This window comes from Urocitellus parryii, chromosome 4 (assembly GCF_045843805.1).
Source record: "Urocitellus parryii isolate mUroPar1 chromosome 4, mUroPar1.hap1, whole genome shotgun sequence".
NCBI lineage: Eukaryota > Metazoa > Chordata > Mammalia > Rodentia > Sciuridae > Urocitellus > Urocitellus parryii.
Window position 1 is genome coordinate 175,331,578 of NC_135534.1, and position 16,899 is coordinate 175,348,476.

At 45.9% G+C, this 16,899-nt stretch overlaps 3 protein-coding genes across 3 annotated transcripts; all 3 read right to left on the bottom strand.

Moving 5' to 3' along the window:
• Positions 1-113: 113 nt before the first annotated feature.
• On the bottom strand, positions 114-2,729 carry Spag8 (sperm associated antigen 8). Its single transcript, XM_026414837.2, has 6 exons — positions 2,603-2,729; positions 1,427-2,501; positions 887-1,305; positions 690-804; positions 508-570; positions 114-404 (listed from the first exon to the last, which is right to left on the bottom strand). Exons 1-6 carry the CDS (start codon positions 2,638-2,640, stop codon positions 210-212), a joined length of 1,905 nt encoding a protein of 634 aa, XP_026270622.2. The 5' UTR covers positions 2,641-2,729; the 3' UTR covers positions 114-209.
• Positions 2,730-3,435: 706 nt separating this feature from the next.
• Hint2 (histidine triad nucleotide binding protein 2) lies at positions 3,436-5,757 on the bottom strand. The gene is made up of 5 exons (XM_026415370.2): positions 5,596-5,757; positions 4,096-4,236; positions 3,905-4,009; positions 3,727-3,799; positions 3,436-3,613 (listed from the first exon to the last, which is right to left on the bottom strand). The coding sequence occupies exons 1-5, from the start codon at positions 5,674-5,676 to the stop codon at positions 3,522-3,524; spliced, it is 492 nt and encodes a 163-aa protein (XP_026271155.1). The 5' UTR covers positions 5,677-5,757; the 3' UTR covers positions 3,436-3,521.
• Positions 5,758-9,555: 3,798 nt separating this feature from the next.
• On the bottom strand, positions 9,556-15,516 carry Fam221b (family with sequence similarity 221 member B). Its single transcript, XM_026380300.1, has 6 exons — positions 14,895-15,516; positions 14,566-14,709; positions 10,599-10,709; positions 10,200-10,397; positions 9,884-10,003; positions 9,556-9,737 (listed from the first exon to the last, which is right to left on the bottom strand). Exons 1-6 carry the CDS (start codon positions 15,514-15,516, stop codon positions 9,556-9,558), a joined length of 1,377 nt encoding a protein of 458 aa, XP_026236085.1.
• Between the last annotated feature and the right edge of the window lie 1,383 nt (positions 15,517-16,899).

A 16,899-nucleotide genomic window follows, 5' to 3' on the forward strand; every position in this document is an offset into this window, starting at 1 on the left:
TCATAGTCTGGGGTAGGTAACTCTAAGGAAAGGTTATGGGATATACACACAGTGACTCACTAAATCAGTCAATTAGCAGTCTCAGGATGAAGAATCTTTATGTAAAGCTCCTTCATAAAGTACAGAGGGAATTAACTTCCTTCTGCTCACCTCTCTGATATAAGCAGAAACAGATTCCAAATTCCATATCCAACTTCCCCCTTCAACTTTTACACAGGACCCATTCTGCCCCCTGGATGCCCCTGCCCTTCTCTCTGACAGGCAAGGGAAGACATTTCCCCTAATTGGTGGGGATAATTCTCAAGTTCATAGGGCAAAGGCTGTCCCAGAGACAAGGGCACTGGTGTTGAGAAGCTGCAGTTCTTCCGGAACGGTGTGTCCAGTGTCCTGATGTTACTGACACCCTGGAGCAATGCCAACATGAGGACAGGTCCCTCTCCCCAGAATAGACATACTCTTCCCTGCCTTCTCTTCTCCATCCCCCCACACCTAGTCACTCTCACACACCGGTAACTGCGGTGCCCTCTGAATCCAGAAGCTTTCAGGCTGTTCCTGACGATAATCATGAGGCTGTGAGGGAGAAATACTCAATAATTGGACTTTGGCCCTTTCTCTCAACTTCTGGACTAGGAACTTTCCCACCACCTATCAGAGCCCTGCTGTGCAAGTGGGGTAGGATGGGTTCTCACCTTCATTGGGGCAGGAGGCCCTCCTTGCATCAGCTCCATTCTGTAGTCATGGTGTGTCACTGACTCCGCCTTAAAGGGCTTCTTTATGGGTTCCAGATCTGCCTGTACCTCTTTACTATGTAGCCCTGGGAGATGTCAAGGCCATTCTCCCCAGTTTTGCTCTTCCCCCTCCCCCTCCCCCTCCCCTAGTTTCTCACCAGATCTGGTGGTGCAGGAGCATCTCCACCATGGCTTCACGCTTCCCTGTGGGAGGGTGAAGTGGGAGTGTGATTACAAAGCAGGCCCCAAAAATTAAAAAAGAAAAAGAAACAAATTTGGGAAAAGGAACAGGAATCTTAGATTTTGCCCTTATATCCATCACACAATCCACAGTCCCACCAGAAATTCCTTCCTCTTTTTTCCTCTGCCTGATGGGCTCATTCTGGCTGTCATGCTTCACACCTTGAAGAGGCTGAGAAAGGTTTCTTGGGGGCTGGTATGAATCCTTCTGGGTGGTACTCGAGGGCATGGGTGAAGGTGGTTGGGTGGTCAGCAGTCCCTGGTGTCCATGTCGGAAGAAGAAACTCTCAGAGATATCTTGCCAGTTTGGAACTTGATCCAGGTGGTTTGTAGCTCTCTGTGGGCCGTAAGTTGAATGACTGTGATATCCCTTGTTATCTACCCTCATCACAAACTACTGGCTCCCCTAGAAACTTGGGTAAGCCTTCAAAAAAGAAAAGAAGGTCAAAACTTAATACCTCTTCCTCCCAGTTGTAGAGGAGGCACTGGCCCCGTGGCATTGTTTCATAGAGAAACTTAGGCTTCCCTTCATCTTCTTGGGTTTTCCACAGCCCTCGGGTACCAGGTTCTGAGACTTGCAAAGATTCCCAAGGTGGTTGTTTCTGAGGATCCCAGTGGCAGTATTGATTCCAGGAGGTATAATTAGGAAAAAGATCTGGCCTAAGGTTTTTGAACCTTTGAGGAGTGCTGGGCCTGGGCTCAGGGCCAGAGCTAGAACCTGGACCAGCTCCAGAGGCAGGATCAGTACCTGAGGCAGGACTGAAGCCTTGGCCAGAGGTATGGCCACGACCAGTGTCAGAACGAGGGATAGTGGCAAGGCCAGAGCAAGGGATAGTGGCAAGGCCAGAGGGAGGGATAGTGGCAAGGCCAGAGGGAGGGATAGTGGCAGGGCCAGAGGGAGGAATAGTGCCAGGGCCAGAGGGAGGGATAGTGCCAGGGCCAGAGGGAAGGATAGTGCCAGGGCCAGAGGGAAGGATAGTGCCAGGGCCAGAGGGAAGGATAGTGCCAGGGCCAGGACCAGTGAGGAAGCCGGGGCTAGAGCCACTTCCAGGACCAGTGCCAGAACTAGGGACTAAACCATGGTCAGGAACAGAACTGGAGCCAGGGAAAGAACTATAGCCACGGAAGCCAGGACCGGGGACAGGGCTGGAGCTGGAACCAGTTAAAGGGTCAGAGCTGAAGCCAGGAACAGGAGCAGCGCTAGAGCTAAGGTCAGTTGTAGTACAGGGATGCCTAGCAGTAGAGGAAACATAGTCAGGGTCAAAGCCAAGACTTTCACGGCCTATTTGTGGGGTTCCAGCATTGACTGCCCCAAGAAAATTGTCAGAGGAGGGCTCTGTGAACCTAGAATAGGGCGCTGGGGTCTCTGTAAAGAATGCAGCTGCTCTGGCGGAGGCGGCGGCTGCGGCAGCTGATGCAGCTGCATCAGCTGCAGTGGTTGCGGATGCCAGGGCTGATGCATGGCCATGTGAAGAAAGAAACGGTTCCGAAACAGTCCGTAGTTCTTCGGCGCAGGGTTGTATGTCTAAAGATCTAAAAAGAAAACAAAAGCGTCAAGGTTTCAAATACCAGCAGAGGAAGTCCGCTGACCTTTCTTGTCCCTTTTCGCTTGTAGCCAGAACTGTGGCTCTCACCGCGACGGCGATCCCTCTGTAGATTCGTTAGGCTCCATCTTCAGGCTCCAGCTACACGGTTGCCATAGAGACAGCAAAAAATTCCAAGAGACTGCGCAGAACTAAAGCTGGGCGGAAGTGGAGGGAAGAGGTGGAGGCAAGTCCTCTGCGGGGCGGAAGTCTTAAGCTGGGTGCGCTCTCCGTTTTCTGGTCCCGACTCCATGCTGCCTCAGACGCGGTTTTAAGGTTCCATTGGCCTGAGACTTCCCTGTTCAAGCCTGATTCTTTGCGGCTAAGGTGATTCTTTATGGGGATACCTTGGAGACTGGTATAGGACCATGGCATCGGACAAACGCCTAGTTGATGTGTTGTGGAGGACCAATAGTAGCTTCCTCTTAATTTGCTTGGTTCATTCTCAAAAGTGAGGAGTGAGGAGGCTTTATATAAAACAGCTAAAGAGCAAAACAGAGAACATATGGAGCGGCATATAGCTAACAGCTGGTGTGTTCGTGTGTGTATGTTACTACTTTTCGAATATTAGGCCCTTATATTGACTACCTTCCTCCCAATTCCCTTTTGAACCTGGTTTGGCCTCTGAATGAAGTCCAGGATGCAGCTAGTCTTACACTCTTTCTACTCATTCAGGCTCATTCCTACTGCTACTTTTCTGAAGTTTGACCCAGGGCAGATTACTAGTCATGAGGCATATCTATAGGCAGGTACTTCTTTTGGCCACACAGTGGGCCTCCTCAGTGTCTCTTACTTTGATCATTGTCAAAGGAGCACATAGCAGAATCACTTTTCTTTCCCCTTTGTGGTATAAATCCTTTTTATTAAAGACAGGCATGCAAAAGTGAGGGAGAATAGGTTTATTAGCATCGCAGGGTTCCTTTTCCCATCCAAACATCCAGATCTGAGTTTCTTGGGTCAGTTGGTAGGTTCAACCTGGAGGCCACTGGAGCTGCCGGCCCCCAAGTACGTGAATGTGAAGATGATATACAGATTGTGCTCCCAGCTTTCCATCATTGATCACTGAAATAGAGCTTGAAGTTAGGGGTTCAGGATTATGGGAGAGATCAAAGAATGAAGATCATATTGAGGAGCAGGAATTCATAGATGAGGGACCCATGGGCCAAGTCACTCACCAAGTCGGTATCCATCTCCTAGGCCCTCAGCCTTTGCTGTTTTCTTGGCTACAAGGAGAAGGTGTCCTAGAAGCTATAGGGAGAAGGGAGGGACATAGTTGTCTTTATTCACAGAGGGCAAAACCTCTAGCTTTACCAGGGCTATTCCCACAACAACTCCTGGCCTTGTTCTTCCCACCTGCTGGTCTTCTTCTTCAGCCTGGCTAATACGAGGAATGGGCTTCTTAGGAATGACCAGAAAATGCACAGGAGCCTGAGGGGCCACATCACGGAACACCAGACACTGGGAGCAATGACAGGCCAGAGACAATCACATTAGTTTATCAGGCTAGCTGTATCTATGAAATTCCTAAGGGGTTTGGGTCCCACCTGTTGGTCCTCATATAGAATGTCAGCTGGAAGGCTTCTGTCCAGGATCCGGGAAAAGATGGTTGGAGCTGCTCCTCCAGGAGCTGCCTGCTGGGCCTTAGCCACTTCATTCCCATTTATCACACCTGCAGCTCCTCGGACCTGCAGGAGAGTCAGATACACCCAAGGGAGGGAACTGGCAATAACTCTTCCATGTACTCAGTTGGAGCTGGCAGAGTTGTGCTCTGATAGTTATCAACCCATTACATGCTGGTATTCCATATGTGGGGTGTGTGTGTGTGTGTGTGTGTATGAATGTATGTATATATATATATATATATATATATATATATATATGACTATGAGACACTGGGACATAACTGGCAATATTATGCAAGATTCAGGAGTACAATTGATTCCTGCTAATGTGTGTATAAAACCTAACATGTGCAGGGAAAAGAATCCAAAATGGGAGTCTCAAGATTTATGTCTCAGTTCCTATTCTACCACTGAATTACCTCACAAAAATTTCTGTGTATTATCTCAACACAGCTTGAAGGTCTGTATACTCCCACCTTGTTAGTATGTGTTCACTTATTTCCATTACTTGTTTTCTGATATTTAAGCTTGGTTACCTGTTTATTTAAGTTTTAATGCATATGTCCTGTTTGACTCTAGCTCTTCCTCATTTGGGTGTCATGTTTGATCTCTTACGTGGATTTTAATTCTAGTAACTTACATCAGTGGAATTACATGTTAATTTAGCCAGGCAGTGGTGCACACATGTAATCCCAGCCGCTTGGGAGGCTGAGGCAGGAGGATTGCGAGTTCTAAGCCAGCCTTAGCAATTTAGCAACTTAGTGAGACCCTGTCTCTAAATAAAATACAAAAAAAGGGCTGGGATGTGGCTCAGTGGTTGAGTGTCCCTGGATGGTTCATTCCCCAGTACCAAAAATAAATAAATAAAATAAAATAATAAATAAATAAATCAGCTCAATGAACCCAGTCCTCCCCCAGTTATCCAGGAGGAAGAGATATACCCATGTTTCCCATGGACTCAGAGAAAAATAAAGTCAGTGCGTCATAATGGGGGAGAAAAGAACTGGACGAATTAGGCTCTTGACTCCCGAGTTGCTACTGAAAAGTGGGGAAGATCAAAGGTTAACACCTTTGCTTATTAGAAGGCTCAAGGGAGAAGGCAGAGGACTTGCTCTGAGAGACCTTACTTTCTACAGAGGGAACTGAGGTGACCGGCCAGCTGGGCTTCAGACAACGGAGGGCAGCAGCTGCTGCATTGACCCCGTCCTGACCTCGGCGCCAGGGCCTGTGACGGGAGGCGGTGATCGCTAGTTCGCTACACCCGCAGCCTTCAAGTCCGACCTCACCGCACAATCCTAAAGCTTGATCCTCGGAAGGGGCAGTGGCTCTGCAAGGCTGCTGGGTTGCTTGCGCCGCGGCTCCCGCCACAGAGGGCGTCAGAAACTGAGGAAGCCCCTCCTGGTCCCCGCGGACACTTCTCACCTGCACACCCCGGGGCCCAGAGGCCGCCAAGGCTCTGCTCGCCGCGCGCAAGCTGGCAGCTAGCACCAGCGCAGCAGCCATCCTCCCGGAGCTGCGGGAACAGCTCCCTCGTCCCTCACTTAACTCTGCGGCCTACCGAAGGTGGGCAGTCGGAGCGGGAGAGCTGGGGTCATTGGCCCCTTCCGCGGCCGGGGGCGGGCCCGGCCACCTCCATTGGATCGCGGTTCCGGTCGCTACTCAAGCCATTGGCTCCGCCGCCACTTTAGAGGCGGAATCTTTTCGTCCAATTGGCTGCATCTTCCAACGCAGGGCCAATTCCCACTCCATTGGCTTCGTCTTTTAGCGTAAAAGTTCCTTCTTGAGTGTTGTCTCTGACTGATTTCGCTACGAGATAAATTTTCCAAGGATTAAGAAACTTGGAGGTGTAATTTTTCACCTAGTTGGCTCTGACTCACAGCCATGGCTCGGGTTAGGTTAGGGCTCCCGGGCTTTCACGTTCCCGGCTGGTCCTTCTCAGTTCTTGCCCCTACTGGTGGGCTGGAGGAAGTGGGCGGGCTCCGTCAGTTGCTGCACCAAGGTCTAAACGTACTTTGGATAACGTACTTTGGATCCTTTCACTGCTTTGGCTAGGCGGCGGGCAAGGTTCTGAGGGCATTAGGTTCATGTGGTTCCAGGAATCACCTGGGTGGGCCTAAAGATGAACCGGAAGGGGGTCTTTCTATTTTTTTTTTTTTTTTAAGAGAGAGAGAGAGAGAGATTTGAGGGAGGGAGGGAGGGAGAGAGAGAGAGGGAGGGAGAGAGAGAGGGAATTTTAATATATATATATATTTTTAGTTTTCAGCGGACACAACACCTTTGTTTGTATGTGGTGCTGAGGATCGAACCAGGGCCGCAAGCATGCCAGGCAAGCGCGCTACCGCTTGAGCGCGCTTGGTGGTGTTGATACCCAGCATTTTCTCCACAAGGGCTGTTTCAGTCACTTGACCATTTCATAGATTTTTTTTTTTTTTTTTTTTTTTTTTTTGTGGTACTGGGATTGCACCCAGAGCCTCAGGCACACTACGCAGGCGCTCTACCACTGAAGAACGTCCCCAGCCCCCCTCACCTTTTGGGGATAATTATTATTTTCAAATTTTGAGACTGGGTCTTGCTAAATTCCCTAGGCTGTCCTCAAACTTGGGATCCTCCTGCTTCAGCCTTCCAAGATCACAGGCTTGGGTCACCGCGCAGGAACCATTTGGAAGATTTTAAAAGGCAATTCATTCTTGTGTTCTCATTACATTCACACCATAAATTATTTCCAGGTCAGTTTTTTTTAAAAATTTGTTTTTAGATTATATATATATATATATATATATATATATATATATATATATGACAGTAGAGTGTGTGTGTGTGTGTGTGTGTGTGTGTATATATAATTTTTATATATATATATATAATTATATATATATATATAATTTTTAAAAAATCTGGCGAAGATGGGAACGTCCTACCCTTACTGCACCAAAAAGCAAAGGATATGCATCTAATGTTCTTTTCTAATGAGGAGTATGATAATTAGCTCAGGAGTTTTCAGGGAGGCAGGTTCACTCTGCTGGGGTTCATACTTTTGATATAAGAAACATCGTGTCACGAAAATACTCAAGACACAGGGTGAATTTAGTCTGAAGTTTAACACAGGATAAATCTCCACTGTTTTTTTAAAAAGCACATGACCTGCCACATACAGGAGCTTAATAACTGTTGAATTAATCAAATTTGGTGTTACATTTTCTTTTATAATATATGGTATATTATTCTCCCATCAATTTTTAAAATGATTACATAGGCTATGTCAATATATCAGGTAATGGGGCTGCATACTATTTCCTTAATGAGTTTACCATAGCACTCTGTAGCTGACTTTTAAATGAATTAGTTTTAGATGAATGGTTATCAGTATTGGAAAATTCTTCTAGAGTTAGTACTTTTATTTTTTAAGTTGTGGTGCTGGGGCCTTATGCCTGCAAAACAAGGCTCAATCACTGAACTACATCCCTAACCCTACCCGATCTCTTTTATATAACCATATTATTGTTAGAAAGTCCATTGTTCTCCAAAGGGCAGACATTTTTTTAAATTTATTTTTTAGTTTTCGGTGAACACAACATCTTTATTTTATTTTTATGTGGTGCTGAGGATTGAACCCAGCGCCCTCACATGCCAGGCATGCCAGGCGAGCAGGCTATGCTTGAGCCACATCCCCAGCCCCAGGGCAGACATTTGATCCTGTGATGTTCCCTAGGGGTCTTAGTAGTCTAGGCTGTATTCCTTCCCTTGGTAGGACAGACGACCTCCCTAAATGTGAGGAAATGTAGGATGACCTCTTCTCTGTATCCCAGAGGCTTCCTTTCTCTATGCCTCTGGGACACCTGAAGACCTTAAAACTCCCTGGAGAAGGCAAGAGGTAAGTGGAACTGAGATCTAGAAGGGAAAGGAAACCAGCCTGGAGGGATAGTGAATACAAAGCTCGTTAAAACTGGTTATTTCCTTGGGTTTTCACAGAGAACAACATTGGTTAATCCTGTTTTACAGATCCAGAAACCAAGGCCCAAAGCGGGGAAGTTCTTCTTTAGAGGCACAGAGCTCTATCAGTGTCAGGCTTTCCAACTCCTGGAAGAATTACCTATGGACTTCCTTGTTACTCCCCCAAACTCAGTTTTTTTTCACAGTTTTCTCTATTCCAAGTCCTTGTTATCATCAAAGCTGTTCTCATGTGAAAGCTGTAATGCTTTGCAGGCTGTGATTGTTGTCTCCTTCAGTCCATGCCACTACAACTGCTACTGGACCTCATTAGAGACTTTTATTCCCTTTCAACTCATCAATTGATTCCTGGAATCACTTTCTTTCCCTATTTGTATCATCCACACCCTCCACATCTTTATGCCAATTCCTTTTGCCTCATTTTCCTGATAATCCTCCCTGATACCCTCCCATCTCCATCTATCCAGTAATCTAAACATTTTTCTTAGGTTCTTCACTTCCAACTGTACCTGAATCCTAAACTACTCAGTTTTTGATCAGGATTTTCTCCAATTCCCCAACATTAGCCTGCCCAAACTCTCACCTTTCCCTTCTTGTCTCCTAATACCCCCTCACTCTTATCCTACTTCATGGAGAAGCTATCAGAAGGGAAATTCTCTAATGTTTCCTGAAGCTCAGCGAAGGCTCCAAACTTTCTTTCCTCCTCTTGGTCTCAGGAAGTGATGTTCCTTTTGTTCAGAGCATATCCCTTCACCTCTGCCTTGATCTCATCCCATTTCTTTTTCTCTAGGATCTTGTCTCACTAGGAATCTTTCCTCTTTCTTCTGTATCTTTCAAGGACATTTTATCTACTGGTCTCTTCCCCTTTTCCTTCCTAAAAAACTGCTTCCTTGACTCCATATCTCCTTCTGGATATTGTCTGACGTTTTCCCTGCATTTTTCAACCAAGCTTCTGGAAGAGTCCCTTTCAAACTATAGCTGTTTTGTTTCTCCCTCTACTATACCAGTATGAAACTGTACTCTCTGAAGTCCCCAAACACTTTCTAATTGTAAAACCCAATGGGCACTATTTAGTCTTTATCTTACAGAAAGGGCTTAAATCATTGCCCACCTTATCCTTCTTGAAATTTCCTCCCTTCTTGGCTTTCTTGAAATCACTCTGCTTGTGATGTCACAGCCAGAAGCTTGAATGTGGGCATGATGTGGGGCAGATAGCTGGATCCAGCCTTTATCCTGCTTGGTGCTGTCTCTTGCCCCCAAACAGTGCCAACTCTAATGACTTTTGGTTAGCTCTTGGCTCTACTGCCCCATATAGGACTACGTCAGATTCTAGTGGCTTCCATTTTATTGCTGATCTGGGCCAGGCTCAGAAGGGCCTATGCAGTTTGTTGAAGTATATGTCCCTGGAGGATAGGAGAGTAAATGTTTAAAGGGTCAGGTATGGCGGTCAGATGGGGGACCATGCTGGAGTCTGTGTGGGCTAGGGAATGCAGGGGAACTAGGGTGGGGACTGGGATGACAAGGGAGCCTTTGCATCTGGAGGGCCTCGAAGTCAGAGCTGTTCAGGATGGTTTCTTGGAGGACAGGCATGTCTGCAAATGTCACATATTCTGCTCCTGGGGGTAGAAACCAGTACAGGCATTGGATTTGAGGAGTGAGAAAATACAGTAGTCCTGGAGGGGACAGTTAAGGTGCCTTTCTGCCCAGCCTCCTGACTATAGATGCTGGGCGGCTGGCCCCCTGTCCCAGACTGCACCCTTACCATGAGGTCTCCCTCCTCGTCGGCGTTTCTCCTGGGTCTCAAAGAAAGTCTCATGTTCCTCCCAGCGCCGGTCACAAGCGGCACAGAGGAAATTAGACTCAAAATTGTTGCAGCCACAACCTGAGACAAAAGGACAGCCCAGGAGAATATAGAGAATGGAGAGGCATCTCCATGGGCTGACTACATTCTCATCTCTTCCTTACCCACCAAACACCAAACAAGTATCTTTTTTATCAGCTCCCCACTCTCCTCCCCAAACTATTTGCATCCTATACCCACTTCTTCCCACCCAATACTCCCCTGCATTAGGAGTTACCACGATGCCTGCAGGGATGAGTTCCAGTGGCTGCATGCTCTTCATGGCTATGTTTGCAGCGACATTGAGCCCTCCAGGCCTTGGGATCAAAAGTGGCTCGTCTCTTGAGCCAGAATTCACCCACCTCTTCTGGGCGTGATGGGATGAAGCAGAACATGAGGCAGCGGCACTGACTCACATTGCAGGGCACAGTTATGTCTATGGGACAAGGATGGGTGGTAGGGTTGGATGAGCACGTGACAAGGCCTGGCCTGCTCATGCCAAATCCTCCCCCATATGAACACACACACACACACACACACACACACACACACACACACACACAGTTTCACATATCCCAAGACATGATAACAGAGTTGTCCCTCCATACCTGACAAAGGCTGGTCACTTCTCCCCTACCTGAGATAATGTGGTGCTCTCTCAGTAAATGTCCACAAAAGCACTTGGACTCATCCCCAATCCGGAAGCAGTCCCATAGGTAATGGGGACAACGCCAACCAATGTAGAGACCTATAAATGGTGAATAATAGAGAATTGTGGAAGGAATGAATAATAAGGAAAAGTGAGAAAGAAAAAAATCCTAAGCTCTCCCAGGTATTTTGACCTATTTCGTGGGGTCAGGGTGGAGCTTCACCTCTACCCCAGGTATGTTTATCTCCACCCCACATTCCTCACAGCTACCCCATTGACTTTTTCCCTCAAGGTTTTCTGACCATCCCATGTCTTCAATTCCCTTCCTATCCCAGGATCAATTCTATATGAGTCCGCCAGAGATGACTGAAGAATCTTCAGTTTCTGAGCAGGAAGATTACAGGTAAAATTTTGTTTGAAGGTGAACATGAATTTCACTGAGTTCTTTGTGACTGTGGGGTTTCTTTTCTCTTCTTCTCTCCACATTAGAACCCAGCTTTGCTTTGTTCCTTTGAAGTGTTAGACTCTTAGAGGTGAGGAAGAGGAAACGTGGCCAGATATACAGTATGTGATAGGGATTGGTTCCTAAGGAGAATGGTTAGTGACAGACCCTGAAAAAGAGGAGGTGGTTGGGCACCCTTGGTACCAGGAGATAGAAGGAGGACTTCTCCTATCCTCTCTAGATTGGCTCCTTCATATGTCTCTTCTGTGTTCCTAGTGTTAAGGAACTAATACCCTCTTTGAGCCTGAGAAGGGCTGCCTGTTGCTCTCCAAGGCCCAGGAAAAGGGGGTAGGCCAGAAGTTATGGCTGTTGAAGACCAAGAATGTTCTGAGACTAGGAAAGGAGGCATGGAAAGGAAAGCAAGCTTAATAAATATCCCTAAGAGCAGGCACCAGCAGAAGGCTACAATCTTTGAGAGCCTGGTTTCAGCAGTGGGATCTGAAGCTGGCTTCATGGCCAGTCTCACCATGAGGCAAGAGTGGTGCTATGTCAACATGGTAGGAGAACCTCCCACTCAGATTTTCTCATCCTTTGTTTTTCTAACCAAGAATTCTGCCTGAGTCCCCATGGAGTAGGACCTGAGGCTGCAGGACTCTTATTCCCATTTGAAGTTTCAACTGAAATTTCACCTCTTCCAAAAAGTTGCCCCTGATTTCCCTTGTCTGTCTAGGACCCATTCCACAGCTTCTTGTGTTATTCCTACCATGATGCATTGTAATGGACTGTTCACTTCTATTCCCATTAGTGTGTGAGCTCCTCAAGGGTAATACCTGTCTTTTCATACACATCTCTATTCCTAGCACAGGGCCTGGCATGAAATAAGTGCTCAGAGAACACAGACTGCCTGACTGTGTGAGCAATTCTAGGCATAAACCTGAAGTTCCACAGGAAAAAGAATTGGCATGCTTTGTTTTTAACTCTGGCCAGGGTCACAATCCATAAATTTGTGCCTCAGGCCAGGTTTCCTAGTCTTACCCATAGCTTCTTAGGACCTAAAACTTGTTCAGATGCGTCTTTTGGCTTGGCTGATTCTGTCTTGATGCTGACAGCTTGTAGTGCCAATGCCCTATTACACCAAGAAAGCTTGGTTGAGGCAGTGTCACAATGGAAATGGGTGGGAGCCAGGATTCCACCAGAGGAATCCTGAACCCTGTCTGGAGTAACAGGACACAGTGGATAAGCAGGTGATGTACAGAAGTAGAGAACAAGGCTTGACCTGAGATATGGAATTACCTGGTTATCTTTATATGTTAGGCCTTATTTCCATCTTAAGTGGAAAGGAAGTATGAAAGACTCTTAGTGATTCTGAATTGCCCTCAGGATATAATTCCAACTCTTTAGCTAGGCACAGAAATGCCTGCACAATTCTTACCTTCCAAAGCTGAGCTGGGTTACTCCCCCTCAAAAACACTATTTGCCAGGTATAATGTACTGCTTTTCCCTAAGCCTTGTCATGTCTCACCTTACTCTTTTCTTGACTTGTCCGCCTCTTCTTACTATCTTACAGATATCAATTGAGAAATCTTTCCTTGTAAGACATTGTTCCTTTACTACCCAAGATTGGGTGTCCCTCTTCTCTGCCCCTGCCGCATTCTTGGAATAGAAATTATTAAAGTGAATTATAATTGTCCTTATTGGTGTCACTTATTAGAGTGCAAATTAGTTTTTTGGACTCTAATGAGGAATTTTTTTTGAAACTTTTCCAGTCCTACCACCTCCACAACTAGGCTCGTACTGGCACATAGTGCACAAATATTTGTTGAAATAATTAAAAAAAGCTTACATTTGACATTTATCAATATGTTACATGTACTGTCATGTAGTCATTACTCTCTAGGGACTGAAGATACCCAGTATTAAAAGGGGGCCCCAAATCTCTTTGATCAGGATTAAATTACACTTCCTGTTTCAATAGGAAAATGAAGGCATTCAATTCAGAAGAAGAAATGAGAAGAAGGTAGTAGATAAGAGCATCTAAGAAGGGAAACTAACAAATCCTGTATTTGCAAGAAAATAAGCAAGAGTAACAGCAGATATTAAAATAAGCAAAAACAAAACAAAACCTGTCTCAATGCCTGAAATAAACTGAGAAACAAATTAGATCATTGTGACTTCATTGGCTAGAGGTAGAATGGGGTGGGATCCTGCATGGGAATGGGGAAAGTAAATTATACAGAGAAGAGATAAGGATATGGAATTTCCTGGTTATCTTTATATCTTAAGCCTTATTTCCATCTTAAGTAGAAAGGAAGTATGAAAGACCAACATAAATGTAATGACATATATAAATTTATTCTAGAAATCTCAGAATCTTCTCATCAGGTCAGGGTGACCCTCTTACTGAAGTCAGTAATCCCTATAGATATGAAGTTCAATAACACAGGTAGACATTGTTAAACACAGGATGATATGTGTTTACACAGCTCGTCTACACACCCATTACAGAGATACTCAGAGCACAGTTAAAGGTACTAGCTCTGGACTGAGACTTAGATTCAACAGGGCTAGAGGACAGCTCTCCTCTTTGGTGGGGAGACTCAAAACTCTTGGATATACAAGTTATCATGAATTTCACAAGCAGGGATGGCAGCTTTTTTTTTTTTTTTTTTTTTTGTACCAGGGATTGAACCCAGGGGTGCTTAATCCCGGACCCACATCCATAGCTCCCTCCCTTTTTGGGGGGTATCTGGGATTGAACTCAGGGGTACTCAATCACTGAGCTACATCCCCATCCCTATTTTGAATTTTACTTAGAGACAGGGTCTCACTGAGTTGCTTAGCACCTCGCTTTTGCTGGGGCTGGCTTTTAACTCATGATCTTCCTGCCTCAGCCTCCTGAGCCGCTGGGATTACAGGCATGTGCCATGTGCCCAGCCTCCCAGCCCTTTTTATGTTTTATTTTGAGACAGGGTCTTATCTTTCTGTGTTGTTTACAGCCACACTAATTTGAGTCTGACTTTGAACCTGTGATCTTCCTGCCTTAGCCTCCTGAGCTGCTGAATTATAATCATAAGCCACCACACTCAGTGGGATGACAGCTTTTAATTGAGTTGCACCAAAGAGGCCAATGTTTTTTGCCATATCAGAACAACAAGTCTCCTGGAGACTGACCATGGTCCTGGGCCATGTTTGCCTTAGGATCTGTCTGGTACAGGCTACCTGGATCTGGGCCCTAGATCTTGGGCTGGCCTCTGGCCCTTCTGTTTTTAATAAATTTATTAAAATTATTATGGGCCATCTGTGCCTACCTGGACTTTGTATGAATATTCTCATCTTTTGTCAGACCCACACTACTATTTCTTGGCCTACCCGCTTGCTTCCCTTCCAGATTCCAGGCAGAATGACATGGCTGTTTCCAAAAGGGGCAGCTATCTATTGAATGGGCAGATCCTATTGGATTGGAAGATATCCATGGGCCCTCTTACAGGCCTCTGAAAGGCCACCTAGGCTCACCTGTCTGGATAGCATTCAGAGTTGCATCCTTCTCCCATTGGAAAAGATGGTTCAACTGAGCACCAGACTTCTCCCTCTCCATTTCCTTAGTCAGGTCCATCAGCTCTGCCTGCTTAGCAGGGACCACTGGGCTGCCTGTGTAACCTGGGAAGGGAGGGGATGAGTAACTAGGGGGAAGTGAGAAGTCCCTAAAATTAAGAGGAAGGGCCATGTCCAAGAGGAACACAGTCCTCTCCTTCTGGAGTAGGTCAAGGATAGTAGACAGTGATGAGAACAGGGGAAAGGGCAGGAGCAATTACAGCCAACTCCTTTCTTCTCCTTTTTCTTGCCCAGCTGGTGTTCAGGATGGGCTGTCTGAGCAGTGATGTCACTGGTATCCATTCCCTCCTTGTTCTCCCCTGAATCTTCCTTTTGCTTGGTAGATGTGTCCATGTGGTCCTGGGCTGAAGGACCTGAAATGAAGTGCTTTGGAAAAAGCTCCTGGGAGGATGTCCTTGTCCATGAGACCTCACTGGAAGAAGACTCAGAGAGGTCATCATCGCTCAATGTATCAGAGGAAGAGAGCTGGTTTACTGGTGAGGACTGAAAAGCAATATGCTTCTCTGGTACTTCAGAATTGTGAGTCTCAGAGGTAGGGGCTTCCAAAGGGACCACGGAGGCTGACTCTTTTAAAGAGGTTACATAGATAGAAGGCTCCAAAGGATTTTCAGAGGTGTGGGGCTCTAAAAGGGTCTTGAAAGTGGATTTATCTAAAGGGGGTTCAGAGACAGAATGCTCTAAAAGGCTCCCAGAGGCCTGGGCCTCTAAAGGGGTCTGGGAGATGGAAGGCTCCAAGGTAGTTTCAGAGATGGGGGGCTCCTGTAAATCTTCAGTAGAGGGGTCCTTGGAAGAGGGGTGTTCCTTGGCATCCATGGTGGTATGAAGCTCTTCTGTGACCTTGTCTGCTTCCATCTAATGGTAGAATAAGGTACAGGCTTCATTAGTTTGAGACTGGAGGGTCTATAAGTCAGGACAGAGAGCATAGGGTTCACAGGGTTGGGTGCCGGGGTGTTATAGAATTAGGAGAAGATTCTCAGTACATGTGAGACACAAGAAGAAAACAAAAAGAGTGTCTCCAATCCCAATTGATTCAAATGTATGAATTGCCAAGATCATTGTAATGTCATGTGTAGCTAATTAAAAAAAAAAAAAAAGAGTGTCTCCAGGTATAATGCCAGGAGGTTCACTCATGTGGCAGACATGATGTGGCATGCTGCTAATGGGAGGTTAGGGAGCTGGAACTTAAAAGTTTGAAAGGCCAAAGTAGGGTTGGGGATGTAGCTCAAGCGGTAGTGCATTTACCTAGCATGTGTGAGGCACTGGGTTCAATTCTCAGCACCACATAAAAATAAAGATATTGTATCCACATAAAAAACTAAAAAAATAAATACTTAAAAAAAAAAAAAAAGAAACGCCGAAGTAGTCAGGATCCCATCAGTAGATGGTAGCAGAGGACCATGCCCTAGGAGGGAGCCTGAACATAGCTATTTGGCCAGTCCAAGAGCTGGGTCCTAGGTATGTCTTTGGCCCCTGGAGGTCAAGCTATGGCATTCCAGAGATTGAGAATATCAGGCCAAAGTTGGGGTTGGCTCTCAAGAGTGAAGAGTATGCCATGATGCCTAAGGCAGGGAGGCCCTGTCTGTAGTCTGGTTTTGTTTAGGGACCACATATACCCTCTCTTGATGATGTCATTCATATTTAAGGATTCAACTACTTCTAGCTGTGTGCTGCTGACTTCTAAGTCCATATTTCCAGTGTAGACCCTCTTTAGACTCTTGTATTTCACACTCACCCAACTGCCCATGGGACATTTCTAAATGGATGTCCCAGAGACATCAAATTGAACTCTGAAAATTATCCTAGTCTTCTTTTCGCCAAGTCCGATTTTCAAATCGGCAATGAGAACTGCATTTCTATTTTCTAAAAAGTCTTGATACGCATTCTCTCCTTTCCTATTCCTCCAATTTTGTTCAAGTTCTCATTATTTTCTGCCTGAATTGTGTAATAACTTTGCCTCTGTACTGCCACCCCCAGCATATTAATTCATTCACCCATTATTTTATTCATTTATGTAACTTATACTTTTTGCAAAGAGCCTGATCTTATGCTTTTACTCAAGCACTGTGCTAAGCCCTTGGATTCAGCTGAGTTTGGGAGAGACAAGTCAACTAACAGTGACAAGGAATAATTGATAAGTATAGGATGCTATGGGGCTGCCTAATTCCTTCTGGAAGGAGGCCCCAGATAGGTAGTCCTTCTTCCTGACCCAATCAACACAAACCCAACATTAGCCTT

What these genes read in the sequence shown, in the direction of transcription:
- Spag8 (XM_026414837.2), bottom strand. Translation starts at nt 2,640, where the DNA reads ATGGAGCCTAACGAATCTACAGAGGGATCGCCGTCGCG. An exon ending in ACAGAGGGATCGCCGTCGCG is followed by an intron (nt 2,502 to 2,602) that starts GTGAGAGCCACA and finishes TTTTCTTTTTAG; the next exon opens with ATCTTTAGACATACAACCCT. An exon ending in AGAGGGCACCGCAGTTACCG is followed by an intron (nt 405 to 507) that starts GTGTGTGAGAGT and finishes GCATTGCTCCAG; the next exon opens with GGTGTCAGTAACATCAGGAC.
- Fam221b (XM_026380300.1), bottom strand. Translation starts at nt 15,516, where the DNA reads ATGGAAGCAGACAAGGTCACAGAAGAGCTTCATACCACCATGGATGCC. An exon ending in TCTGAATGCTATCCAGACAG is followed by an intron (nt 10,710 to 14,565) that starts GTGAGCCTAGGT and finishes CACCATTTATAG; the next exon opens with GTCTCTACATTGGTTGGCGT. An exon ending in ACGAGGAGGGAGACCTCATG is followed by an intron (nt 9,738 to 9,883) that starts GTAAGGGTGCAG and finishes TTCTACCCCCAG; the next exon opens with GAGCAGAATATGTGACATTT.
- Hint2 (XM_026415370.2), bottom strand. Translation starts at nt 5,676, where the DNA reads ATGGCTGCTGCGCTGGTGCTAGCTGCCAGCTTGCGCGCGGCGAGCAGA. An exon ending in TTCTATATGAGGACCAACAG is followed by an intron (nt 4,010 to 4,095) that starts GTGGGACCCAAA and finishes CATTGCTCCCAG; the next exon opens with TGTCTGGTGTTCCGTGATGT. An exon ending in AGGAGATGGATACCGACTTG is followed by an intron (nt 3,614 to 3,726) that starts GTGAGTGACTTG and finishes GCTCTATTTCAG; the next exon opens with TGATCAATGATGGAAAGCTG.